Source organism: Aulonocara sp. 'chitande type north' Nkhata Bay, linkage group LG3 (genome assembly GCF_057382095.1).
Source record: "Aulonocara sp. 'chitande type north' Nkhata Bay isolate Kocher_YH1m ecotype deep benthic linkage group LG3, A_spYH_male_GT1.1, whole genome shotgun sequence".
Lineage (NCBI taxonomy): Eukaryota > Metazoa > Chordata > Actinopteri > Cichliformes > Cichlidae > Aulonocara > Aulonocara sp. 'chitande type north' Nkhata Bay.
This window is the reverse complement of record NC_141346.1, coordinates 71,462,602-71,490,531: the sequence shown is the minus strand read 5'-3', so window position 1 is coordinate 71,490,531 and position 27,930 is coordinate 71,462,602. Positions and strand designations below refer to the sequence as shown.

The window sequence follows — 27,930 nt, the reverse complement described above, 5'->3', positions numbered from 1 at the left end:
TCATCTGTGGACTCCTGCTTCCCCTCTCCTTGAGCCAGTTTGTGACGGGAACATGACATAAGAAAAGTAATTTATCCCTTTTTGATTCTGTGTATCTGGCGCTCATCCAGTGAGTTCACACTTGGCAGAAACAGACTGAATTTGTCTGGAGAACTTTGGCTTCAGCCAAGTTAGATAAACACACTGTGTCTCTGTCAAAACAGCAGTGTAGTTGTGGCACCCCTGTGAGGGAATGACCACATGAATATTATTTTGTGTAAAACACTCATGTAACGGGACATTTTTCATTGCTATATGTATTTATTTTCAGTTTCTTTAAGAGGATAGAAAATCCATGTAACAGGGATTCATTTTATGTTAGAAAGCAGTGAGGGCGGAACTTTGGTGCTTGCTCCGGGGTTTCGGGGAGCAGTAAGTGGAGCCCACCTTCCGCTGCTTCCTCAGACACGTTCTGGAGGAAAGCAGAGACGCATCGTGTCTTCCTTACTCTGCTCTTCACCTGCTTTTACAGGTCGGTACACGGTGCTCGCACCGAAAATGTTGTTTATTGTCACCATGGTTACCCACGTTAATGTGAATGGGAGAGTTAAGGCGGTCCGCCAAAGTTATTTATATGTAAACACGGGAGAAAACCAGAGGAGTGTCCCGCGCGACCGCACCGCGAGCCCGCTCGTTAGGTGGAGCGCTCGTGAAGCAGAGTCAGTGCGCTCCTATGCTCTGTGCAAACGTGTTGTAATGCTCCAATCAAATCAGTTCTGTGAGATGTGAATGTTAATAGTTCTGTTAAAGTGACTGAGTAGATTAGCTAGTGTAACACAAGCACTCTGAGCAACTCTGTGTAGCTAACAGAGGCATTCATGGGTTGATTCAACAAGCTGTGTTTCATGATGCACTAAATAGTGATTTTGCCAGTAAATTACTGGAGGGAACAAATGTAATGTATTTACCAATGCTGTTATTGAATAGAACTGTTTAGCCAGTAAGACACTGCAGAAGACAATGTGATGTGTTTATTGATATGATAAAAGGATGTAGCTGTTATGGAAAGAAGTGTGAACTTGAGAAACTGAACCAGTTAAAAAGAGTATATTTCACTGATGTTGTGAAATAAGTAAATGTAATTGATGTGAATGAGGAACCAGCTGAACAGTATATTGAAAGCTCATGTTTAGTGTTTTATAGCATTTATTTGTGTGAAATAAATCAGACTCAGACACGTTCTGGAGGAAAGCAGAGACGCATCGTGTCTTCCTTACTCTGCTCTTCACCTGCTTTTACAGGTAACATATTTGTCATCGAGGTCTTCATCCTTGGGACCCGTAACATAGTAACTTCTTCATTGTTATACTTCTATAGTTTTCCCATTTTGTGAGCTGTGGATGTGGAAAGTGTCTCAGTGACACATCCACATGAAAACGGCGTTACCTTCGTTCATTTGCACGTCAAATGAACGAGCTGTTTGGACTTTAACGTCACAGCTGATGCTTCGATACTCGAACTCAAGAGTTCAGCTTCCACTCAGAGGTACAAGTACACACAGCAAAGATAAACGTGTACACAAGGTGGAACCCACAAGTGCACAGCTCCGACCAGAGATGGGCAGTAATCCGATTACTTTTTTCAAGAAACGAGTAAAGTGAGGGATTACTATTGCAAAAAAGGTAATTAGATTACTGTTACTTTCCCGTAAGCACGCTGCGTTACTGCGTTACTAAAACCGCAGCTGTGTGCAGATGAACAATGGATAATCTATCGAGTGTGGCGAGAGTGTGAGCGTGCAGCGTTTAAAGCGTGGAAGCACTGACCTTACTTTGAGTTTGACTCTGTAAAAAGTGACAGAAACATTAGCATCCGCTGTTCACTGCGTGGGAAGACAACATGCTCACTCACTATGTGTTAATGGGCATGCTTATTTATAACTTTGATAAAATGTCATAAAAATAATTCCATGCCAGCTCACCATTGGTGATCAGGTAGTTTCTGTTCCAGTTCCAGTCCCATAAATCATGAAGCTTGCTGCCAGAAAAGCTTCAAATCTCCTTTGAAAGCTGTTTGTGGTCTTGATTGTGGGAGCTTCAGTTGTCTGACTCCAGCTGCCACACAGTGCTCACTGATATCATTTGCAAAAACCCCAGTGTGACAATATTTATCAGTGAAGCAGAAATCAGGAAGTGACGACTTTTCTTTGAACATTTGCTAAGGCTAAGCTGTGCTTTCTACCACAGTTGGGAATTTCCTGGTTTACAACAAATTATTGTGTCAACACCGCATAAGATTTCAAACTACAGGAAAATCACTGGAGTTATAAGAGGCAGACAACGACACGCACACCACATGCATGCTGTTGCTATTTATTGTGGATTAACCTGTCAAGGGCAAGAACAAAATAATTCTGCCTCAAATACAGGAAATCATAGCTTTCCTGTATTTCCTCCATTGTTGGCATGCTGGTTAGTGCTGTTGCTCCACAGTAAGAAGGTCCTGGGCTAAATTATCCATGAATGTAAACGGCTGTGTGTTTCTATCTGATAGACTGGTGAGCTGTCCAGGGTGTACCCTGCCTGGTAACCTATCACTTCAGGGTTATTTCCCAGCCCTGCTGCAACCAGGATAGAGATAGGAGGATGGTAGTTGTTGTAGACCCATTCAGTTTCAATTGAAGGATTAAAATGTTCCAGGAGCTCAACTTACTCCATCTGAACATGTTTCAATCGTGTTTTATGAACACAACATGCAGGTTTACTGAATATGAAAAGGTTGTGTTGATTTAACTCAGTTGTTTAAGTTTCTGCCAAAGCAAAACCTTTGTGTGCAACCAGTGTCCACTATTGAATCAAGTAAATCATGTTTTTGTCAGTGCAAAAGGAGTTACGGTGCCTGTATTCCTGCACAATATTGTCCCGGGAGGGAGGAAAACTTTCTGGTGAAGTTTTGGTTGATTTTTGGGTTTTGCTTGACACTAGGTTGATTTTATCAGTGAGGTTTGGATTGTTTTCTTTCTCTAAGAGAGAGAAAGATGGTTTTATGCTTGGACATGTTTGCAATGGGCCCCAGTATTTGTTACTTTATTAGTATTTTATTGGTTGCGTTTGTTTGTGCTTTTGTTACAGTGCACTGAGATAAGAACATCTGAGAGGTGTGATCCACCGCTGGTGATATTTTGGTATTTTGTGAGTTCCCGATTTAACAAATCAGCTCTTTAATCCAGACCTGAGAGATTGAACTTTAAAGCGCTATAAAATATTCTTACTGGAAACAGTGGCAAAGTGTTTTTCTCCATGATTATAATGGGCTTGGGAGAAATTCACTTATATGTGACATTGATCACATGAGAAGTCCTGAGCCTAAAAGGATTGCAGCGAGTCAATCCAGTCCAAAAACAAGGAGCTGTTTTCCTTTAAAATGATGACGTCATCTTGCTGGTGATGGAGGCTCGAATAGGCTGCGCGCGAGACTCCATTATCAGCAATATCTGGTATGAATGTGTGTGGATGTATGCATGTGACTGGACTGTGATGGACTGACGACTAAAAGTTTAACTGACTTGATACTGAGACAAAAACGGTGCCGACTTTAGGATTAGTGAATGTCCACAACAATTCACCCAGCCTGTAGAAGAAGGGTGGAGGTTTTGTCTTGCTTTGTTTGTGCAGGAGCAGAAGGATGACAGAGACTAAAGGGGGAGGCTGTAGCTTCACATGAGTGTGAGCTGCAGACTGAACCCTTTGGTTGCTAATGTTGAGTCACTGATGTTTGCATTAAGAAAATTGTGTTTTATTAGCTGTGTTTTAATTAAGGTATCACATTATATTGTTGGGAATGTTAAATGCTAAAGTGAAGAAAAGCTTTGATTTCACTCATGACTGAACATGTTATTATTAACCATAGCAGGCCACTGTAAAGAGTCAATTAACTGTTATAGAGGAAAAAAAGGCCAAAAACTCTGTTAATACCTATGAATAACAGGCAATGATAGACTTGTCACATTCAAAATAGAGATATGTAATAACAAACACGGGTCCGTGTCATTTAGGTTCTCCATTGGAATAGTCAATCATTTAGAAAAGTAGAATATATATGTCTCAACGCTGTTTCTCAATAATATTAAAAACCTAAAAACTATTGTTGTGGAAGATAGAAGTCACTGTGACAGCCCTCTGACTGTGGAGGACGTTTGTAATCCTATTTCTGCACTTAAGGCCAACAAATCTCCCGGCACAGATGGTTTAACTGCAGAGTTTTATGAATCATTTTCTAATCTCCTGGCTCCGTTCTTACTGCAGCTTTTCATAGGAAGTGTAGAGAATAACATCCTCCCTCCTACTCTTACTCAGGGTCTCATAACACTTATTCCAAAGCCAAACAAAGACTTACTTCTTATTGATAATTGGAGACCCATCTGTCTGCTCAATGATGACTATGAGATTATGGCTTTAGTACTTGCTAACAGAATGAAAGAGTTCTTGGACACAATTATCGATGAGACACAATCAGGCTTTATGAGAAACAGACACCTTTCTAAGAACATGAGACTGGTTTTAGATCTACTTGATTACTCTGATTTGGTATCTGACTATAGCTTCATTCTCTTCCTGGATTTTTAAAAGGCTTTTGATACAATTGAACATCAATTTATTTTCCACTCTTTGGAAAAATTTGGCATTTTTCTGTAAAGCTATCAAAACCTTGTACACGAATGGCAATAGCTCAATTAAAATGATTAAGACTCCACCCCGAGATTTGACCTGTTATACAAGGAATCAGCACAGCTGATAAGGAGCTCATCATCAGCCAGCTAGCTGATGACACCACACTCTTCTTGAAGAATGCAAATCAAATCCGTCCAGCCCTTAGTGTTATTAGTGATTTCTCTGAGGCATCTGCTTTATGTCGAAATCTAAAAAAATGTGAATTACTAGCAATTAAAGGCTGCACTGCAAATGCTCTCTGTAACATTTCTGTTAAACAAGAAGTCACATATCCAGGACTGTTAATATCCAAAGACCAAAAGTCAAGATGCTCGTCAAACTTGTCAAACAGTGTTGGGGAATTCTCAGTGGTGCTTGGTGCCATACCCTCAGGGACTTTAATGTTATATAAAAACACTGACAGCTCAATATCTGCCTCAGTCACTCTCCCTGATCCAGCTGAGTCAGCAGTGGGAAAAATCTGCTTTTCACAGGAACTTGGTAACAGCAATAAGAGAATACGTAGTTTATTCCAAGAAGATATCATGTCTCTCCCATATATAGAATATCTTACTGGAAACGACATGTTCCAGATATCACCTGGAAGACAGTCTGGATGATCCCATAAATATCTAATTGTGAACAAGGTGAAGGAAATCTCATATAAAATTCTTCATAAATGTGACCCAGCCAGTCACTATATGGTAACATTTAAAAGAGACATAAATACTAATTGAACTTTCTGTGGGGATCATCCAGAAACTGTGGCACATCTCTTTTGGTTCCTCTACACAGAGATTCTGGAAGAATTTAGCAGTTTTGTTATTGTCCATATTTTAAGGGAGTTTTCTTTACGATGGAAAATGTTTTATTCTTTTTCTTTAAGTTCCCCAGGAAGAATGATAAATGTTTTTTTTTATAAAATATTTGTTAATACTTTTAGCTATTTTATATCCACAAATGTAAGTTTATTAATAAAACACCATATTTCTGCCTTTTTATAAGGATATGAATTGTACATACAATCAATTTCAGACTCAACCAACAAAAAGCCTCTCAGAACAATATTTATATTGTAACAGTTGCTATTGTAATGCAGTGTATCACCACATGGCGGCGCCTCCTGTCTCACGACTGGTGTCTCCCCCTTTTTGTTCTTCTTCGCACTCCTCCTGTAATGGATGCTCCCGTGTGTACGCGGACTAGTGTGCTCTTTAGTAATGTGTGGTAGAGGTAGCATTTTTATTTTTGATATTGTAAATAAATGAGTACTTTTTGGAAAGTCAGAAGCTGTTGCTCATTCGCTATCCACCTGCACACTGCGGCTGGCTTCATCTCCACTGCACGTTACAACTGGCGCCCGAACTTTTTCCCCTTGGACTTCAGACGATTTTTGCATCCCGCCGAGGATTCTTCTCTTCTAGCACGTGAACTGTCTCGGAAATCCCCCCAGTTTTGCGGACGCTCGGACGTTTTCTCCAGCCATGGCCGCAGCCTCAGCTCAGGTTGGACCCGACTAATTTCTGGATACCGTGATGTGCCGCTGCTCCGCTTGGGAGAAAGAAAAAGAGAGAAGCTGACTCCGCGACGCGAATGGACTCCGTGGATTTGTTATTTGTTGTTGGTTTCGTCTTCTAAGGATTAATTCTTCTGTGGAGAGCCTGGACATGAACATTTCTGCTGGCTTTTCATTCCCCTTTCCCTCTGCTGAGACTGACTGTAGCACATGTAAGTGATAGCTTGGCCGACTACAACCGTTGGTGCTGGTCTTCGGCTCAGTATAACGAAACGACTTAAAACTAATCCTGCATTGAGCTCTAGTGTTGCAGACATGCTATTGTAATAACATGGTTCTGATCACTCCAGTCTAATTTCAGTTGTTGGGCGAAATTTTATATGTGGTTTTTCTAAATTTAATCTTGAACGCATTTTTGCAGTTTTGTCTTTCTAGTCTGACCTAACTGACTCTTTTACTGCTATATCAATAACTGCGCTGTGCCCTGGAGCGGCTTAATTTTTTTGAAATCGCAATGGCACACTGCCCAGACGACTCTGACTCAGACATGGAACTTACCTCGTTACCTATGTGCCAGATAGTTGAAAATGTGACTCCTAGCCTTAGCCAACAAGTGGTGGAGTTAAGAACTGAGGTGAATAAGCTTAGTGATTGTTTACGTGACTCACTGAACATACAGCAGAGTTTACTAAAGCAGTGGGACCAACTCACAACGGGGAACTCTCCCCCTCCTGCAGTCCCACAGTCTCCTGTTTTCCCAATGGCCACATCGACACCTCATGTTCATGTGATGGACAAAACTGAACCCACCAACAGTACCAATCCGTTCCTGCCCAGCAACCCATTTCAACCTACAAATCCTTTCCTCCCATCTCACTCAGTTGAAGTCAGCAGCACTTCCAGAGTGATTGCGGCAGCTTTACATCACGCAAAGCTGGAGCCTCCTGTGTATGCTGGGGACGGAAAAGTGCAACCTGAGGACTGGTTAAATACAGTTGGCACATACAAAGCCTCATTGAACCTAACTGATGGGCAATTGCTAAATGAACTGCCACACTTTCTTGCAAAAGAGCCCTGGAAATTAGGGGTGCAACGATATTCGTATCGATATTGAACCGTTCGATACAGTGCTTTCGGTTCGGTACGCATATGTATCGAACAATACAATTTAAAAAAAATTTTTTTTTTTTTTTTTGTGTGTCCCGTTTGGATCTATAGCCATCAGAATTGTTGTCTTGAGGCCAAGAAAGATGCCAAGAGGATTTATTTTAAGTGGATCATCATATTGGTCCATTTGATTGACCTTTATTATAATTATGAATTTATTTTATTTTCAGTTGCAAACGGGACAGACATGACTGTGGGATAGGACAGGGGGAAAGAATGAAAGAAAGAGGGGGAGAGAAAGAAAGAAAACCAAAGGGGAGAAAAAAAAAAGAACAATACAAAATTTGTAATTTATTTTATCAACTTTCCTTCTGACGATGCTGTCTGTGTTGAGCGCTCAGTGAATCTGCATTTGACTACTCCGCCTAGGCTCGAGAGTGCAGCCTAGGCGGAGTAGTCGAACGCAGATTCACTGAGCACTCAACACAGACAGCATGGTCAGAAGGAAGAGCGCAGGGCAAGCTAGCAAGACAGAAGTGGACCTCCCCACCCTCATTCAGATCTGGCATTTGGAATTATTTTGGTTTTCATGTGACGTATGACCCTGAAGGTAAGCGAGTCATGGACTAAAGTAAAACAGTATGTTGGATGTGCCATGCAATGCTCAATTACATGGGTGGGAGCTAGTGTGTTAGCGCAGTTAGCTCGTTAATGTGTTGGCCGTCTAGCCCCTCTGTATAGGGTAGCTCGTTAACGGAGATTTGCCGTGTTGTGGCGTTAAGGTTATTTCAACGAGATTAACCTGAAAGCACTAGTGGGAACACAACGAATATGACTGCACATTTACACCGACATCATCCTAGTGCAAAGACAAAAACAACAAGCATGCATGCTACAAACTTTAGCCGAGTCATTTAGACAGCTGTTAGCACATGATTCTCCTTATGGAGACCTGATATGTTTAATATGCTGCTGAGAATATAGCCCAGAAGAAGCGGATAGTATAGCTTTTATTTTGGAAAGAGACATTTCTCTGTAATAAACTCTCTTTTCCAAAGATGAGTGATTCCTCAATCAGATACAGGGCTCGCAATATTGCTAGCCCGACGTCCCGGGGCTATCTCTGCCCTGCCTGTCGGGCTATTGTAGGAAGGAAAAATATATGTCAATGCTTTTGCATTCTTTCAGAAATGTAGCTGGGTAATTATGTCATTGGGTGAGCCACTGTCAATATGTGACATATTGAAATCGTGTTTGAATTTGCGCTTGTTTTTTTGCTTTCACTTTGCAATCGCGCGAACTGTGTATAGAGAGCGACAGCACTGATCTGTGAGTGATGATAATTTGTGCACCAATTCCTCTGACATCGTCTTATTAATTGTTAGCTTACTATGCAAACATGACAAGTGAAATCTCCCGCAGCTTAAACATGTGAGAGGTTGATCGCGCAGAGAATCGCTGAGCTTATGTGAGTGCGGCAGGATATATATTTCACTACGATGACCTGGATGACTGAGAACCTTCACAGACAGATATATATTTTAGTTCTGCTGAGCCAAATAAGACAGGTCAGGGTGAAGAAGTGACAGCCAAAGAAAAGCTTACCACAAAACGGAGAAGTTATGACAAATCAGACTATAAGGCAAAAAGAAAGTGCAGCTTTATGGTTTCATGGACAAAAGAATTTCTGTGGCTGCAATATGACGAGCTAAAAAACAACACGCACAAGGGTTAGGGTTAAATTTAAAAACTGTACTTTTGTGTTAAAATATATATTTATAATTTTAATAAATGACAAATTAAAAAGGCATGAACATTTTTTTTTGTATCGAAAAAATATCGAACCGTGACACCAAAGTATCGAACCGAACCGTGAATTTTGTGTATCGTTGCACCCCTACTGGAAATGGTTCAAGGCACTGAGCTCCCACATCACATCATGGGCTCAATTCTGTCAACTGTTTAAGACAGTTTTTCTGCCCTCCGACAACCAAGAACGCATCCTGAGAGGAATTTTGGATCGTGTTCAGGCTCAGGACGAGCCGCTCCCAACCTTTGTCGCCCACATGTTGAGTGAGTTTGACAAACTGAAGAGCCCCCCACCTGAAAAAGACAGAATTGACCTAATTAGTAAACATGCTCTCGAAAAATACAGAGTTGCCCTGTATGGCGCTAATGTCACTTCTGTAATGGACCTGCTGCTACGCGCTCATGAGCTTCACTCAGTGCTTGGACCACAAAGACCACAGCCTGCTTTATGTAGCAAAGACAACTATAAGCCTGAACCTTACTGCTTCAAATGCTCTCAGCCAGGGTTCACTACACGCACCTGCCCAAACTGTAACACCCAACCTCATTTGCCACAACGAGCCTCGAACACCGCTAGGCATGGCCCAGTCCAGCCATTGCCAGCACCTGGCCCCTCTGACCCTGGCCATGAAAAGGTGGAATTAAGCAGCACCACATCCCAGCCACAATACAGGCAGTCGGGAAACTACGGCGGGGGGGAGGACATTTCACAGAGGCCAACCTTCCCCCAGTTACTAACGGAGCCTCACACGCCCGATTCACTACAGGGTGGACACAGTCTTGGACACTTGGAAGACAATTTTTCACAAGTCCACTGGAATACCCCACTAAGAACGAAAGTGAACTTCAATGCTTCATCTGTGGATGCTACCCTCGACACAGGTGCTTCCCTCTCGGCTGTACGAACAGATCTCATTCAAGTAAATGACTCTTACCCTAGAAACACAAGTGAGTGGAATGGTCCTGCACTTAACCTCGCCAATAATGCTCCCTGTATCCCTGTTGGTGTTATTTGGCTCAATATTGGATTCATGAACAAGAACTTTTACCAGCGTTTTGCCATAATACCAGATTTGTCCTCTCCTTTCATTCTGGGAATGGATTTTATGGCAAGAGCTTCTGTTTCTATTCACATTCCCACTAGAACAGTCTACATTGAGGACATCCCCTGCCCACTCGCAGACAATGAAGAGGACCTTCAAAATGATTACTCACATTCACCTGGAACACTGATGTCTTTGGACTTGGTTCGCTCAGACTTAACAGCCAAACTGTCTGAAGCAAGTCTCTCAGAGAACAACAAGGATGCTTTACTAAATCTGCTCAGCAAGTTTAGCTCCTTGTTTGATGGTCAACTTGGTCGAACGGCTCTCACTGAGCACACCATAGACTGGCAATGCAACACCTGTCAATCTCCCACCCTATCGCACGTCACCTGCTAAGAAACGTGTGAATGAAGAACAAGTGCAACAAATGTTGAAGGACAACATCATTGAACTTTCCACAAGCCCTTGGGCAGCTCCTGTAGTCATTGTAAATAGAGCGGCCACGGAACCAAGGTTTTGTGTGGACTTTCGAGGGCTCAATCAAGTTACCCGAAAAGACTCTTATCCCCTGCCTCGTGTAGATGAGTCTTTGGACTTTCTGGCAAGAGGAAAGTTTGTCTCGACATTGGACTTAGCGCGAGGCTATTGGCAGGTTGCTGTAGCAGAGGACTTGAAGCCTAAAACTGCCTTCATCTCTCACTGCGGTCTCTTCCAGTTTCGGGTGCTGCCCTTTGGGCTCTGCAACGCACCTGCAACTTTTCAGAGACTCATGAACTCTGTGCTTGCTGGCCTCATTTGCAAAACGTGCGCAGTCTACCTGGATGACATTGTTATCGCCTCACCTACCTTTGAACAGCACTTAGTGGATCTTGAGGAGGTGCTGGGCAGACTCCAGGCTGCTGGCTTGTCATTGAAGCTCAAAAAGTGCCAATTCTGCCTCGATGAATTCACCTTTCTCAGGTACCGCATCACATCATCAGGTGTTAAGCCCGATCCGGACAAAGTAAAGGCGGTTAAGGAGTTTGATACCCCAACCTCAGTGAAACACGTCCGTCAGTTCCTTGGCTTGACTGGCTATTATCGACGCTTCATTCAGAATTATGCCCGCCATGCCGAACCTCTTCACGCCATCACCAGAAAGGACAATGCTTTCCACTGGGACGACAGCTGTCGAAGGGCCATGGACACTTTGAAGGATCATGTCACATCAGCCTCGATCCTGTCATTTCCAGACTTCAACCGTCCCTTTTCCATTCACGCCGATGCATGTGACATTGGTCTTGGGGCAGTGTTGATACAAAAGGATGACATGGGTCGTGAGTACGTTGTGGCTTTTGCTAGTCGCTCCTTTCACAAAGCTGAACTCCCCTACTGCACTTCAGAGAAGGAGTGCCTCGCTGTGATATGGGCTCTGGAACACTTCCGTCCATATGTTGAAGGTGTTCATGTTACTATCTTCACTGACCACAACAGTCTCAGGTGGCTCATGTCTCGTCAAAACCCAACGGGCCGACTCGCCCGCTGGTCACTTCGTTTGCAGGACTTTGATTTCACAATAGTGCACAAACCTGGTGCACAGAACAAAGTTCCCGACGCACTGTCACTCAACCCTTTGCCTCTGACCTGTGACAGGCCGACTGATCTTTTACCAGATCATGCTGTTATGGGCAGCCTGGACATTCGTACTCTGCCCCCCGTCATTCTGGCTGACCGTTCACAATTGAGACCGCTGCAGTTAGACGATCATGTCACAGGTCCACTCCTCAGAGACATTGAAGCAGACTCTCTGAACAGCTCGGACAATGCCACCTTGTTACAGTATGTTGTGTATGACTCTCTTTTGTATCACAGAGAACCCAAGTCCACATGTGCTTTGCACCCTTTGAAAGAGCTGAAACTGTTTGCCCCTACTTCCATGAGAGGCACCTTGCTGGACTATTACCATGACCACCCCACAGCAGGTCACTTGGGTGTTTCTAAGACATTGGCTAGACTGCGTTTTAAGTTTTTCTGGCCCAAAATGGCAGCTGATGTGAAACGCTATGTGATTTCATGCTCAGTGTGCCAACTCACCAAGCCAAGTCAGAAAAAAGCAGCCGGTCTTATGGTTCCCATTGTCCCCCAGAAACCCTGGGAGTATGTGGGTGTGGATTTTGTTGGGCCACTTCCCCGCACCCCCACTGGTAATGCTTATTTGATCGTGTTTGTTGACTATTTGACTAAATGGGTTGAAGCCAGTGCTGTCAAAGAAGCTACATCTCAGGTAGCAGCTGGTAAATTCGTCACTGACATTTTTGCTAGGCATGGTACACCCACTTACCTCATTTCTGACAGAGGGTCTCCTTTTGTGAGTGAGCTTTTTGAACATGTTGTTTCTGCCTTAGGCTCGGTGCACAGACTCACTACGGCATATCACCCTCAGACAAATGCTACTGAACGCGTCAACCGGACTCTGAAAACTGCAATCCGCGCTTATGTAGGTGATAAGCACACATCATGGGACAAGTTTCTCCCTCAGATTTGCTTTGCTCTGCGCACCGCCCCCCATGACAGTACAGGTATGACTCCTGCCATGATGCTTTATGGTCGTAAGTTAGACACCCCGCTTGACCTTATCACTCAGCCTTCTACAGCAGGTGTTGATGAACCGGGTGTGCCTTACCCTGAGACTCTGAGAGCCTCCCTGCAGGAAGCTCACGACCACGCCAAAGCAGCTTTGGACTATAGCCATGACAGACAAAAACATTACTATGACTTGAGACATCGACATGCCACGTTTCGTGTTGGTGACCTTGTGAGAGTTAAGACGCACCCCAGGTCAGATTCTCAGTCTAACTTTACTGCTAAACTTGCACCACTGTTTCAGGGACCATTGTGTGTATCTCAGAGACTCAGTGATGTTAATTACAGGCTCACTTGGGTGGACTCCGGTGTGGATGCAGGTGTTTATCATGTTGTGAACATGCAACCGTTCCATACCTAGGACTCTCTCACTTCCAAAGAACATTCTGTTTCATTGCCTGCTGAGAGAGAGACCGCAGAGGGTCTGAACTCTGACTCTCAGGCCCACCCTGGCCCCCCTGCAGACACTGACATTGACTCTGAGCCATTCCCCTTTGATTTACCGGACATTCACTCTTCTTCTGGTGTGGGCGCTGTTCCAGAGAGTGTTTCACCCAGATCTGTCCAGCACCCAGCTGCTGGTGGACATTACAATCTCAGGCCCAGACGTTGCCCCAGAGTTACGTCTGGCTGGAGCAACAAAAGATGGACTAATGATTTTCACACAACCAGGCTTGATCTGAAGTGAAATGTTTTGGTTAAACCTGTTTGATGCTGTCTTGTTGCATTGCTACTTTGAGTCATGATATGTAGATGTTTCAGTTTGCTCTACTTAATCCAGTTTTATGGCTCTTTCGTGGGTTAAGGTTCATTCTTGGCATTTACTTAGAAAAAAAAGAACAAAAGAAAAAAGTGAAAAAAACTAAGAAAACTGATTTTCCACTGTACATATTCGTCTTATTTTCACCAATTTCATTTTTAAATGGTCTTTTGCCCTGTGTGTGTGCACCAATCTTAGTTGTAACCTCTATGTATAGGGTACTGTTAGGTGTGGTGTGTGCTTTTTCAGCTGTGTACGGCTGAGGACAGCCTTTTTCTCACCAGGGGGGGACTATGTAACAGTTGCTATTGTAATGCAGTGTATCACCACATGGCGGCGCCTCCTGTCTCACGACTGGTGTCACCCCCTTTTTGTTCTTCTTCGCACTCCTCCTGTAATGGATGCTCCCGTGTGTACGCGGACTAGTGTGCTCTTTAGTAATGTGTGGTAGAGGTAGCACTTTTATTTTTGATATTGTAAATAAATGAGTACTTTTTGGAAAGTCAGAAGCTGTTGCTCATTCGCTATCCACCTGCACACCTCCGCGGCTGGCTTCATCTCCACTGCACGTTACAATATGTTGATTTTTTTCGCCTACTCATATCATAATTTTTTTACTCCTGGTTCTGTATGTTCATGTTCTGTTCTTTTGTAAACTTCATCTGTTTGTATGTTGTATACTCATTGTGTTTCAATAAAGTTCGATTTAAAAAAAGGTACGTTCTAAACGAAGCTTCAGACGTCACTGATCACGTGACTCTGGCCAAACGAATCAAGCCTCGACACGGTGCTTCTGAAGCAGCGCGTTGATCTTTCTGACACACGCACCGGAGCGTCAGCTTCAAGCGGACCATCACTACGTCTCACATCTAAAGGTGTCAAGGTAACTTTGAACTGAGTTCAGTCAATCTGGAGTTTTTCCAAGTTTTCTGTTGCTCTCTGTGAGAGAAGAGCGTTAAAGGCGGGGCTCTCCAGAGTCCAGCAAAACAGGAAACCACAGCTGGGTGTGTGTGTAAGTGTGCAAACCAATAGAATGCATCGTGGTGGGGGGGGCATCACGGGCATTGGAAAAAAATAAATAAAAGAATCGGTCGTACCCATGCTTCCCCGACGTCATGCCAGCGCATATTGGGAAATTCGTAGGCACCGATCGGTTTTCTATCAGCCATTTGCTGGGAGTAAGGGCGCCCTCCGTTTGCGAGGTGCGCCTGCTGCTGGCGGCACAGGGAGGAGAGGGCGGGGCGGCGGGGAGTCTCTGGCTGGCTGGAGCAGCATCTAATAACCAACTCGCAAAACAAAATAAAAACAACAAACAGATATTATGATACAGACTTATAATCTGCACCGATGTTTTTTCTAAATTCTATAAAGTGAGCGCGAGAGCCCTCGGTGCGCCTGCGCGCTGCTGAAGTCAAAGTAAACTTTATTGTCATCTCCGCTACAGACAGTCCAGGATATAGAGAAACGAGACGACGAGGCTGCAGTTACAGCGGTGCAAGTAAACAAACAATAAATATAAGAAGAGTAAGAAAATAAATCTACACTTTAGGACTCGGGGTAAAGGATCAATAACAATTTAAATTTATAATTTACAGTTTGATGATTTAAAGTCTCACACAACCCGTCAAAAGGGGCGGGGCCGGCTGCTTCCAAGTAGAGCACATTTCATTTATAATGATGTAAATCCAAGCCCATCATGGATTCACGATCTGAATCCTGGGTTGTGTGAAATCCCAGAAATCAACCTTAGACAAAGTGAATCTGTGAACTAAGGTGTAGGTCTGTTAGGTTAATTGTGCTGATCCTCGGGTTGGGGGATTTGTGTTTGTACTGGAGCGCAAAATTCAAACCAATGGAAGATGGACAACAAAAGTTCAAAGCCATCAGGTGCTCAGTTTATGTATTTATTTTTGGCCTACATCAGTAAGAAATGCCAAATTATATACACAAAGTTACAGGAATCACCACTCCTGTTATTCATGATGATTTCAGTAACATCACATAATAACATGTAACGTTATTATGTGATGTGCGTACTGTTAATGCTGATGCTGTGGTGAAATTCTCTGCTTCTTTTGTGTATTCTGCATCTATTACGTCAGATTGTCTTACCCCTCATATGGTTGAGAATTTTGCCAATACCCTGTTAACTACATGTTCCTCCATCCTCGACACTGTGGCACCTATTAAAATGAAGCGCCCCAGAACTTACTCACAATGTTGGTTAAGTGACTCTGTTCGCGCTCTACGACGTGCGTGTCGGCGGGATGAGAGAAGGTGGAGGAAAGATAAACTCCAGGCATCTTACGACATCCTACGTACTAGTCGCTTGAAGTTTCAAACTGCTGCCAAAATGGCTAAAGCAGCTTTTCTTTCAAAAATTATCTCTACCAATGGTAACAATCCTCGAATTTTATTTAAAATTTTTAACTCTGTGGTCAACCCCTGCCCCACTATGCCGCTGCCGTGCTCCACGGTTCTTTGCGAACAATTTTTAAATTATTTTTTTAGATAGTCTCATCTCTTAAATCTGCTATGACAGGCCCTGCGTTTACCCCTGACTGTTCCTCTTCCTTCTATCAGTTTGAACCCGTTTCACTCCCTACTCTTAAGCGTCTGGTTGAACAACTGAACAATACTAATCTCGTATATAATGTTCTTCCATCTCGTATAGTTAAGGACTGTTTTAGTGCAATTGGACCTAGTATATTGTCCCTTTTGAACTCTTCTTCGCTCTCTGGTTGCGTACCATCAGCCTTTAAACATGCTATAATTCAGCCTGTTCTTAAAAAAAGGAACCTCGATTATAATGATTATGCGAACTATAGGCCGATTTCCAAGCTTCCGTTCTTGGCCAAAATTCTTGAGAAGATAGTGTTGCTTCAACTCCAGGCCTACCTGGATGAGAATAGCATTAATGATAAATTCCAATCGGCCTTCAAACCACATCATAGCACTGAGTCAGCGCTGCTCCGAGTTCTCAATGACCTTCTACTAATGGCTGACAATGGACGCTCCTCGGTCCTAGTGCTATTGGATTTATCGTCGGCTTTCGATATGGTTGATCATAAAATCCTATTGGCGAGACTTGAGCACACTGTAGGCATCAAGGGTGTTGCCTTGGATTGGTTTAAATCATACTTGTCCAATCGGCTCTCCTCGGTTCACTTGGCCACTTCCTCTTCCTTCGCTGTACCTGTCTGTTGTGGTCTCCCTCAGGGATCTGTGTTAGGCCCTACTCTGTTCTCATTGTACATGCTTCCACTAAGCGCTATCTTTGAGAAATATCACATCGCTTTTCATTATTATGCTGATGACATTCAGATCTACTTTGAGTTAAATGATGACCTAGCTTTGTCCTTGAATAGTTTTCGAGAGTGCATGTGTGAGGTCAGACAATGGCTCCTGGCAAATACTCTTATCCTTTATGATAAGAAAACTGAAATTGTGGTCTTTGGCAGTGACGTCCTTCGTGCCAAACTTCGTGATGCTTTTGGTTTTCTCACTAACTCCTTTTCCGACACTGTTAGGAATTTGGGCGTGTTACTTGACAGCTCATTTAAACTTGATAGACAAGTGTCTGCTGTTGTTAGATCCAGTTTATACCAACTCCGCCTTATTTCTAAGGCCAGGCAGTATATCCCGCATAAAGACCTGGAAAAACTCATCCATGCCTTTGTAACTTCGAGGCTGGATTACTGCAATTCACTCTATTTTGGACTCCACTCTCCCTCCTCCATAGATTACAGACAGTCCAAAATGCTGCTGCACGCATTCTAACCAAAACTAAGAAGTTTGCCCACATTACTCCCGTCCTAGCTGATTTGCACTGGTTTCCTGTGAAATACCGTATCCAATTTAAAATTCTGCTGTTTACTTTTAAAATCACTAATAACACAGCACCGAGCTATCTTAAGGTACTCTTAAGCTTATATGTTCCTGCTAGGGCTTTAAGATCATCCTCACAGTTACTGTTGGTGCAGCCTAGATCTCGGCTGAAGTCTAGAGGTGATCGAGCGTTTGCCCTGGCCGCACCAGAGTTGCGGAACAACCTTCCCATTGGCATTCGGGCGTCTGACTCTATTCAATCTTTTAAATCACGGCTTAAAACGTATTTGTTTAATCTTGCGTTTTCTACCGGTTAAATGCTGGCCTTGTCTGCAGTGATTTATTTTACTAATTTTCCTATGTTGCTTTTTATTTGCGCTGTGTATGTCTTATCCCCATTGTGTGTTGATGGCACAGTTATATTGTGCTATAGCTATGTGCTATAGTTATATTTTTTCTATTGGTGGCTTTTTCCTGTGAACATAATTCTACACTTTTATTTTTATGACTCTGATTATACTTGTGTTAATTTGTTTTATGTTAAGCTCTTTGGCATGCCGTTGGTTTTTAAATGTGCTGTATAAATAAAGATTGTTGTTGTTGTTGTCCTGTAAGCACAGTCTGCCTGTGTCTTTTCTCTGCAAATGAACATTTTCAGCCAATATAGGTAATACATCAACAATGCTGCCGTGGCTAAGTTAGGAATATTTATAATGTCATTTCCAAAACTTGCATATGATCTGCAATTTGTAGCAGATCTACTGACTGTCACAGAGCAGCTGGAGCAGTCTCGAATGCAGGTCAGTCCACTGCTGCCCCCTGTGGCCAAGTACCATAGCTACTGCTGGATGAACTCGTGACACATGTGCACCTGTTTCTATGAACACATTGAGTCTGAGTGGCTGCACTTACACTGGTGCATTCAAACATATTGAAAGATGCCAGCAATGTGGATTGTCAAGACTCAAACCAATCCACATTGCTGGCGTTGCATCTTTCAATGGCAGCAATGGCAGGTATCAGCGCTCAAACCTTTTGTGTTTGTTTCCAACAAGTTGCCCACCTCAGGAAACAAAAATGTGTTCTTTTACTTGTCAGATGAACATATGAGACACTTTGACTCTTCAGTGCAGTGTGGAGCCTAACAAAGATCTGTTTTGTGTCCCAGCTGATCAGCAGGAGGAGGAGAGTCTGACGGAGCAGCAGAGGAACATTTTCAGCTACTTGGACTCAGCTCAGCCACTACAGAGGAAACAATGAGCTCAACACAGAAGGTGACAGACAGAGCAGGACCATATGACCAAAGATATTTATCACCATATACATTTGAATATTTGCCATAACGATGTAGCTGACGATATAATTGACACCAGACAAAATACTTTACAGCTGCACAACTTTATTAAAAACCCATCAATGTATTTTCACTGAAACAAGCAGCTGTTGTTTATGTGCATTAAAGTTATATAAAAATGTAACAGTGCAAATGCAAATTCCTCGCTGACAGTTTAACCAAAAGGCGTTTCCAGTGGAAACTGGCCGACACATCCTGAGCATAACCATGTATAATATCCACTAAACTTCAGAAGAGGTTATACAGTCGTGGCCAAAAGGTTTGAGAATTGCATAAATATTGGAACCTGGAGAAGTTGCTGCTTAAGTTTTTATAATAGCATTTTGCCTGCACTCCAGAATGTTATGAGGAGTGATCAGATGAACTGCATCGTCCTTCTTTGCCATGAAAACGAACTTAATCCCCAAAAAGCCTTACCACTGCATTTCATTGCTGTCATCAAAGGACCTGCTGAGACCATTTCAGTGATCGTCTTCTTAACTCAGGTGAGAATGTTGGCGAGCACGAGGCTGGAGATCATCATGGCTGTATCCCGATTCAGGTTCTGCAGCTTTAAAGTCCTCAAGGGCCGCGTACTCAAAGACCGCTAAGGCCGAAGTGCGAGGCTCGTAGGCTCGTGAAATGGGACGTCTAGCCTCCGTCGCGCTGCCCAGGTTGCCTAGCAACCATGATACTAACAGCTGGAAACGTTTCATACAGCTTTGTTTGACAGAAATGAAGGAGAACATATTTAGTTCATTTGTTTCTACATGAGCTCTGTGTGTTTTGATGAGTATCTGAGGCTGAGACCACAGGACTGTGAAACATGATTGTTGGGCTTCATTTCTGTGCTGAACAGTCGTTTAAGATTAGCTGTAAATAACAATTAGCTGATGTTGTTCATGAGACTAAAGTCATCTCACTGTGGTAATGTAAATATAATATGGCCAATATTATAGTTATTATATTAATCACTTCACTCACAGACAAGTATCTGTGACAGTGTGTATACAGATGTATCATATATAAGAGACAAATATTGTTCTTTTAATATGTTGGTACAAAATTTGGCTCAGTGCTTACATATATGTGTAAAAAGCAAATGTAGGAGCTGTGATAACTGTGTCTGATAGAATGAAGAGTCGACTGATATATGAAATATTCCTTTATTGGGTGAGAAAATCAGACCATGTCATAACTGCTTTAAGTCACACAGAATAGATATCAGAGCCTTAAACAGGCTGACTTCTGCTAAATGGGTCAAACTGGGCAGAAAGTCTACAAACACATAACATCCTTATAGAATATGATGTAACACTATAGATCAACTTAGCTCAGAATATATAAAGCATATAAACAGTTACAGCAATGTGATGCAACAAACACAGCAGCTACTGATCCAAAATACTCAAAGCTTCATAGAACTGAAACCAACATTTATTTTTAGCTCCATTCTGCTGCTGATACAGACTTTAGGTTTCTGAACATTAAACTTGTTGCTGCCTTTCATAGTGTGTAACTTGAAGGCCCTGAGTACTTTCTCCCACACTGGAAACACTGGGATGATCACATTATTTGAACATTACCTAATAAGACTGATTCAGCACAGACAGTTATGTTAAACTTTCCTAGCAGTCCTTCACAAACAGGGAACAGTCTGTCTATTCTCTCAATCTGTCAGCTGCTGCTGGCTCTTCCTCCTCCTCTTCCTCACACACTGCTGAGTTATTCCTGGTGGATCATCAGGGCTGCAAAGCCTCACAAATGATGTGCAGCAGTGGGTCCCTCAGTCTGTCCTCACTCTGGACACTTGCAGTCGTCACACATGGAAATCAAATGTGTGATAAGCTGCAGGATTCAAGCACAAGTGTAACTTATAAACACATGTTCATACTTTTATTCCACAATCAGAGAGAAAGAAACAGAGAGAGAGTGCAGGACAGACAGACAGTTGACAGTCTCAGGTGTACACACTGCTACACAACAGCAGCAGAGAAGCAGGATTTAGTGTTTGTGTTATTACGAGTGTAAACAAGAAGAGTTCCAGATGGTGCAGTGGACACATGTGTGACTGCTGTGATTAAAGCATCTTTCTTTCAGCTTAACGAGTGAACCGTCAGCTCGTTCAAACACACGTTAAAGTGCGTTTGGCTCGACACCACCGAACAGAGGCAGCAATATAACACAGCTCACATTAACAGTGCAGTGGATCCTGCTTGTGCCGTGATGTTCAGGACTGCAAACCGAGCAGCATCACTGACTTTCAGCTTGTTGTGTTTGTGGATATATGACTGACTTTAATTATCCACAAAATCATCACATTCTCTGTCAGATTAAGGTCGACTATTGAACGGCGTATATTTTAAAGGCTTTAAAACCAAGTTAACGCTGAAAGTACAAACATCACTAATGTCACATAACTCTGCCGACAAGGCATAGCTATGGCTATGAAATGCTCTTTGTGTATCACTTCTTCATTATGAAAGATGTCATTAATGCACTAGTAATGTCTCATCTGGAGTATTGTTCAATCATTTGGTCAGCAGCTAATAAGACAGATCTTAACAGACTTCAGTTAGTCCAGAATAAGGCGTCCAGATTAGTGTGAAGATGTTCATACTATACTAATATTGATAAAATGCATAATAACCTTTCTTGGCTTCCTGTACAGGCTAAAATATTCTATGGCTTACTTGTAGTTCTAAAGAAAGCAATTCTGTTAAACACACCACATTTATTCTGCTCAGCTGCAGTATCCAGATGAAATACATCATCATATTACACAGTTTTCAACAAGCTGCAATTTAGTAAATGCTCGAGTTAAAAGTAACGTTTTGTAAAACTGTTACATTTAGAGCAACTTTTAAGTGGAATAAGTTGCCTTAAAAAATTAGAGAATTATTCAAAACTTCAATGAACACTTAAAAGCCGATTTACAGAGCTTTTAGTTGTTGTAAATATTGTAAGACATGATTTGTTTTTGAAATTTGTGTAATGTGCCTCAATGTTATTGATATTATTATTATTATTATTATTATTGATTGCTTATATTTGAACAATTGTGAAACCTCACTGTGGATGTAAGAGTGAAATTATGTGGATATCTTGAATCCACTTTATTGTGTAATATTTTATGTGAGTATTTGACGGAAGACGAGCAACATCTGTTGTGGAAGCTAACGGGGTTCCTTTAGAATAAACAAACATAGGATTTATTATCACTGAATAATTCTGTATAAATCTATACAAATTATAGAAATATGTAATAGGAAACAACAAAATAATCTAAACTAGAAAAATTTGCATTTCCTGCGAAAATGCAGTGTGGATGCCTTAACGGCTGAAGATATCTGCTGAAAAAAGCTGAAAAAGTTGAAACAAAAAAAAAAAAAAAAAAAGATGCCCTGAGCAGGATTCGAACCTGGCCCTCCTGATCAAAGGGCAGCTATTTAGCTCACTGAGCCAAACACTTTCTCACAAAGAAAAGGTGGAGAGATTGACAATTGTGCTAGCAGAATTTGGGCAAAAAAAAAAGGGGTGAAAATTCTGCTGAAAAGAGTTCCATCAGCAGAATTTCTGCTGAAAAGAGGTGAATGAGCAGAATTCTGCTGAAAAGAGGTTTTTGCTGAAAAAGAGCTGATAAAGTTTGGATTTGTGCTGAAAAGGGGTTAAAAAAACTGAAAATTTTGCTGAAAAGGGGTGAATAAAATGAAATTTGTGTTGAAAAGAGTTTAAAAAAAGTTTAACTGTTAAGTGAAAGAAATGTTGCCATAAGCTGGATTTGAACCCAGGCCTCCCAGTCTGAGAACGGATGCTTATCTCACTGAGGTAAAGCACAGCTCAGCCCATCATGCAAAATCAGTGACCACATTGATAATGTGTACCATTCATTTCAATGGTCAAAAGTCATAACACACATCAGCAGAAATAGCAGAATTTTTTAAAGTTTAAACATAGCATTTCTGCTAAAACTTAGTATTTATACTAAATAATATTTTTTTCTATGACTTAGTAGTAATACTATAACATAACAGATTTCCTAAAAAAAACTATGAAATTGCAGTAATTCTATGACTTGGCAGAGATACTACGTTTTAGTACAAATACTATAAAAATGCAGAAATACTATGACTTAGTAGTAATACTATAACATAACAGTTCAATGTTCTTGCACAAATACCACAATATGGCAGAAATACTATGTTTTACCACAAATACTGCGTTTTGGCACACATACTATGATTTGGCAGAAATACTATGCCTTAGTAGTAATACTATAACATAAGAGATATACTATGGTTTTGCAGACATACTATGTTTTTGCACAAATACCATGATTTGGCACAAATGCTATGATTTAGCAGAAATACTATGATTGGGTATAAATACTATGATTTGGCAGGAATACTCTGGTTTAGCAGAAATACTCTGATTTAGCAGAAGTACTATCTTTTGGTAGAAATTCCTGCTAAAAGGTACTATTTCTGCGTTTTAGCAGAAATACTGTAATTTGGCATAAATACTATAATTTGGGATAAATACTATGATTTGGCACATATATTCAGCACATATATTATAAAATAACAGAAATATTTGGCCCCAAAACCATGATTTTGCACAAATACCATGATTTTGCAAAAATACTATGAATTGGCAGAAATACTATGATTTAGCAGAAATACTATGATTCGGCAAAAGTACTTAGATGTAGTAGAAGTACTTTGCTTTAGCAGAAATACTATGATTGAGGAGTAATACCTAAACATAGGAGAAATATTGATACACAGACACACATACACAGACAGTAAAGGGAACAGGAGCTGTGGACAGTCTGGGCTTGGTATATGTAGGTCAGTTAAATTAGCTGCACCTGCTGTAGTCAGCCCTTACACACACAGACACAGAGAGAGGTGTGAGTTTTCTTCAGTGTATTTCTGACATTCAGGATTCCCCTCGAACAAATGGCCATAATTTCCTAACCGTAGAGGCTAGAACGGTCATTCAGGCATCGTTTTATTCAGAAGAGATGGGGGAATCTTCAGGTCTTCATAATTCAGAGATAAAACATAAATTCTTAAAGATATATGACTTGTAATACACTGTAACTGAGTAGAGGCGAAGCAAAAACTGCCTTGACTTGCGCTCAAACAACCTTTGGTAACTCTAAATCTATATGGAGCATCAAAATCATTCTTTCACCGTAAGAAACAGCAGGCTTTGGTGAACAGTCATGGAAATTTTCAGGGCTCTGTGGAAATCCATCAAAAAGATATGACGAGAGAAAAAAGTGGTTCATTTCCAGAGATTGAAATCTGATGAAATCTGAGCGAGGGACAAATTTCCTACCCTCAAACAAGTCCAACTCATTTCAGAACGGTAATAGGTGAGAAAGAAATTCTTGAATTGTGAGCGTCAGGAGTGTCTGAACATATACGGGGACAAGCCTCATGTCTTAACTTCGCTTCGTTAAGGAGATATGACAATTTGAAAATGCCTCTCATTAGAGAAATCCAGCGGTGATTTTGAACAAACTCTCCATTGAGTTTATATGGAGAGTTTTCTGACTTTGTGTTACTCTGAGGAGATTTGCAAAATATCTATGAGTCCCACAACAATGATAGTGACATTTTCTGAAAGCCAGCAAAAATACCTACGTTTTGGTGTATAATTTGTGGGGCTTGAGTGGAAATTGAGCGAGTAGCAAGAAGTTGTTTGGACGTGAAGAGAAAATTCAAACAGTTTCACTGTCCCCTCTGAGTTAATTGCATAGCAACCATAGCAACGCATGTATTTTCTGAAAAATCACAATTTTGCAACTGAAAACTCAAAGAGGGATAAGATTAAAACGGTAGAAGATCTGAAAAAGCTGTAATTGTGTGGATGCCTGTTAAGGCATCCACACAATTATAAAATAATGTGTGTGTGTGTGTGTGTGTGTGTGTGTGTACACAATCAGGAGGGATGGGCATGATTTTAGTGCTTGAACAGTCATGAATTATCTTTAACAGCAGGTTGGATGTAATGTGTTAGAACTACCAGCAGGTGGGGATAAGAGACCTTTAAGGTGTTTGGTGCCACGCTCCACCTTCAGGTTTAAAACTAGTGTTAATGGAGTTTGAAGGTTGAGTTTGTTCCACGACTGCATTTCACTCACTGCCTCTGTTTGTATCTCTGTCACTGCAGGACCAACATGGAGCCAGAAGTCAGCGCTCTCAGGAGGCCGACAAACCTCACAGAAGAAAGGGAGAGAAAAAACACACCTGTGACGAGTGTGGGAAGGGTTTTACTGTGAGGGCTTCACTAAAACAGCATCAGGTCATCCACACTGGAGAGAGACCGTTCAGCTGTGACTTGTGTGGAAAGTCTTTTTCCTTGAAGGGTTCCCTAAAAAAACACCAACTCATCCACAGTGGAGTTAAAGTATACAGCTGTGATCAGTGTGGCAGAGCTTTTACTCACAGTAGCCACTTACAGAGGCATCTAGTTACCCACTCTGGAATTAAGGCATACAGCTGTGACATCTGTGGAAAAACTTTCAGCCAGAGAGGGTACCGAAATACACACCTACGCATTCACACCAGACATGATGTGTACTGCTGTGAACAGTGTGGCAAAGAGTTTACAACAGACGCACACTTACAACAGCACATGTTTACCCACACTGAGGAGAGACCTTATCAATGTGACCTGTGTGAGAAGACTTTTAAATCTCCACATCACCTGAGACAACACCAACAGATCCACACCAGAAAGAGACTCTACAAGTGCAGCTACTGTGAGGTATATATTTATATTGTTATCTTGTCATTTTAGCCTGACTGTTTGGAACAACTCTGCTCATTAAACTGTGTTAGCATGTTAGAAATTCTACTGCATGGAAAAGCAGCTCTGAGTGATTATTCAGATTTTCCTTTCAGTTATGATTTTAGTATTACTGTAGTATTATGGTGGTAGTATTGTAGTTATTGCAGCCCAGTAAACTGAGTGTGTTAACTGAAACAGTCAAATGTAGTTGGACGTCTGCAGAGATGCTCTTTATTTCAGGCGACGTTCAGGATACAAATGTTGAAGGACTGACTTACACTGTCTTTGTGTCTTTGTTTAGAAGCAGAGCGACAAAGATGGATCCAGTTCTCAACCCTGTCATCACTGTGGTGGTGGGAAAGACTTTCATTGTGACCTCTGTGGAAAAACTTTCAGTTGGCAAGCTGCCCTTAAAACACATCAACGTAGACACACTGGAGACAAACTGAAATACTGCAAAGAATGTGGGAGAAGCTTCACCACACCAAGAGATTTAAAACAACATGAACTGATTCACAGTGGGGTTAAAAAGCACCTCTGTGATCAGTGTGGGTCATCCTTCACCACTGAAAGTCAGCTTAAATCACACAAACGAGTCCACACAGGAGAGAAACCACACAAGTGCAGACACTGTGAGAGAAGCTTCTCACAGTCAGGTAATCGTAACATTCATGAACGTGCACACATGGAAGGAAACTACAGCTGTGACCAGTGTGACAAGAGCTTCAGGAATCTCAGTTCATACTCTGCACACAAACGATCCCACGTTACTAATAAACTGTTTCACTGTTACCAATGTGCCCAAACATTCACCTCATTGTCTGCTCTGTGCAAACATCAGCGCGATCACTCAGGGCTGAAATCACTCCCATCACTGGATCACAGTGAATCTGAAGACACAGAAAGATCCTCTGGTTTCTGTGTCAGACTCAAAAAGTTTGAGATCAGGCTCCACAGAGTTCAGATAGAATCATTTAAACTTGTGTTGAACTGAACTGGTTGCTGGGCTGAACTTCTACATAATACAGATCTACATGGGATCTTCTTTTCTGTTGTTTTACTGGGTCAGTTTTGTCCTTTTTTCTCTGTCCTGGTTTTGCTCGTCTGTAAATGATTGAAACTCAGTCAAATAGTTCATTGTTCTCCAGCAAAACGTTTTGGAAACTCATGTTTAACCTTTAAAACTCTGACATGTTTTAGCACACAAGGCTTCATCGGGGAGTTCACTCATGATTGGACCATGAGAACAAAGGTTTTTAGTTCTTTCAAAGAGAGTCTTGGAGATGTTTGATGTTTCTGTTTTTCTGAAACCACCTGAAAGAAAAACTATTTTTCTTGCTTTATGTAGTGTGGAAGTTTTTAATGTTTCTTCATCTGTGATGTTCTTGAATGTGTTCACGTGAAGATGGTACAAATAAACTGTCCTTTCAGCTTTAGCTCCTAATTTATTCATTATTTATGGATGTAGCACAGCAGCCGTCTCTTGATTAACACATGGAGGGCTCGGGATCTGATGGTGTCGTCTCCCTAATTTGCCCACTCAGTAAATCTCACTCATGGCCAAGAAATTGAAATAAACCTTGTTTCCCTGCTGGATAGTGATCCACTGTAACTCTGCTCCTCCTTCCTGTTTAGGATTTCTGTGGCTGAAGTAAAATTCCCTCCATCCATCACTTATCCCAGCTAACCCAAAGTGAAATAAAGTTTTGCTCGTCTTAAAAAAGCATTACAATAATGGGCATTACCAATGCAAACTGAATGATACAGAAGATGAAAGAAGAGACTTTGATCAGTTAATAAAGCTCATGATCTGGATTCATTGTGGCTGCTACACAGATACTTCTGGGTCACTTCTCTCAGTTAGGAACCTTCCTCACCAAACTGACTGTTGGACCACACCCCTGGTTTCATGAGAAATTGTTTCAGCCATGATTTCTCTTCCTGTATTTCAGAGTAAAGACTGAAGTGACAAATGGAAGCATGTTTAAAAAACACAATGTGAGAGAGACGTTGAGGTCCTTAGAAGTTACCCTGGGTTTTTCTGTCACCCTGCTAGATGTTACACACCTTGTTATTGGACTGATTTCTACTGCTGGACTACTCCTGCGGAGAGTAACAATACTCTTACTAATTAGCTCCCTTTCACACCTTTGGGGATATTTATTTTTGTGTTTGCAGCGCTGTGAGCCAGAACAGCGAGAGAAAAATCTGCAACAGCGACGAGCCGAATGCTTACGTGAATCGCAGCAGCTGCACATGTGCTACGCTGAATTAGAGGATATCTTTGCTCTGGATTTCTATTTCTACTTTTTCATTTCTATATGATTCTTCTTGCATCTAAACAAAGATGATTCAATTTGCTAAATGTTGATGGCTCTTCGTGCTCAGGTGTAAATGAGACGTAATATTTGCTCTTG

At 41.7% G+C, this 27,930-nt stretch overlaps 2 protein-coding genes across 3 annotated transcripts in view; both read left to right on the top strand.

The window, feature by feature from the left end:
- Positions 1-27,930, top strand: part of LOC147336918 (protein NLRC3-like) — a 1,139,417-nt gene that overhangs the window by 846,051 nt on the left and 265,436 nt on the right. The window lies entirely within an intron of this gene.
- On the top strand, positions 346-26,994 carry LOC147336925 (uncharacterized). The gene is made up of 4 exons (XM_086287214.1): positions 346-1,280; positions 18,545-18,650; positions 24,893-25,489; positions 25,815-26,994. The coding sequence occupies exons 2-4, from the start codon at positions 18,633-18,635 to the stop codon at positions 26,505-26,507; spliced, it is 1,308 nt and encodes a 435-aa protein (XP_086143340.1). The 5' UTR covers positions 346-1,280; positions 18,545-18,632; the 3' UTR covers positions 26,508-26,994.

Excerpts from the sequence above, each read along its gene's own strand:
- LOC147336925 (XM_086287214.1), top strand. Across the intron at positions 25,490-25,814 it reads ACAAGTGCAGCTACTGTGAG|AAGCAGAGCGACAAAGATGG; the intron begins GTATATATTTAT and ends GTCTTTGTTTAG.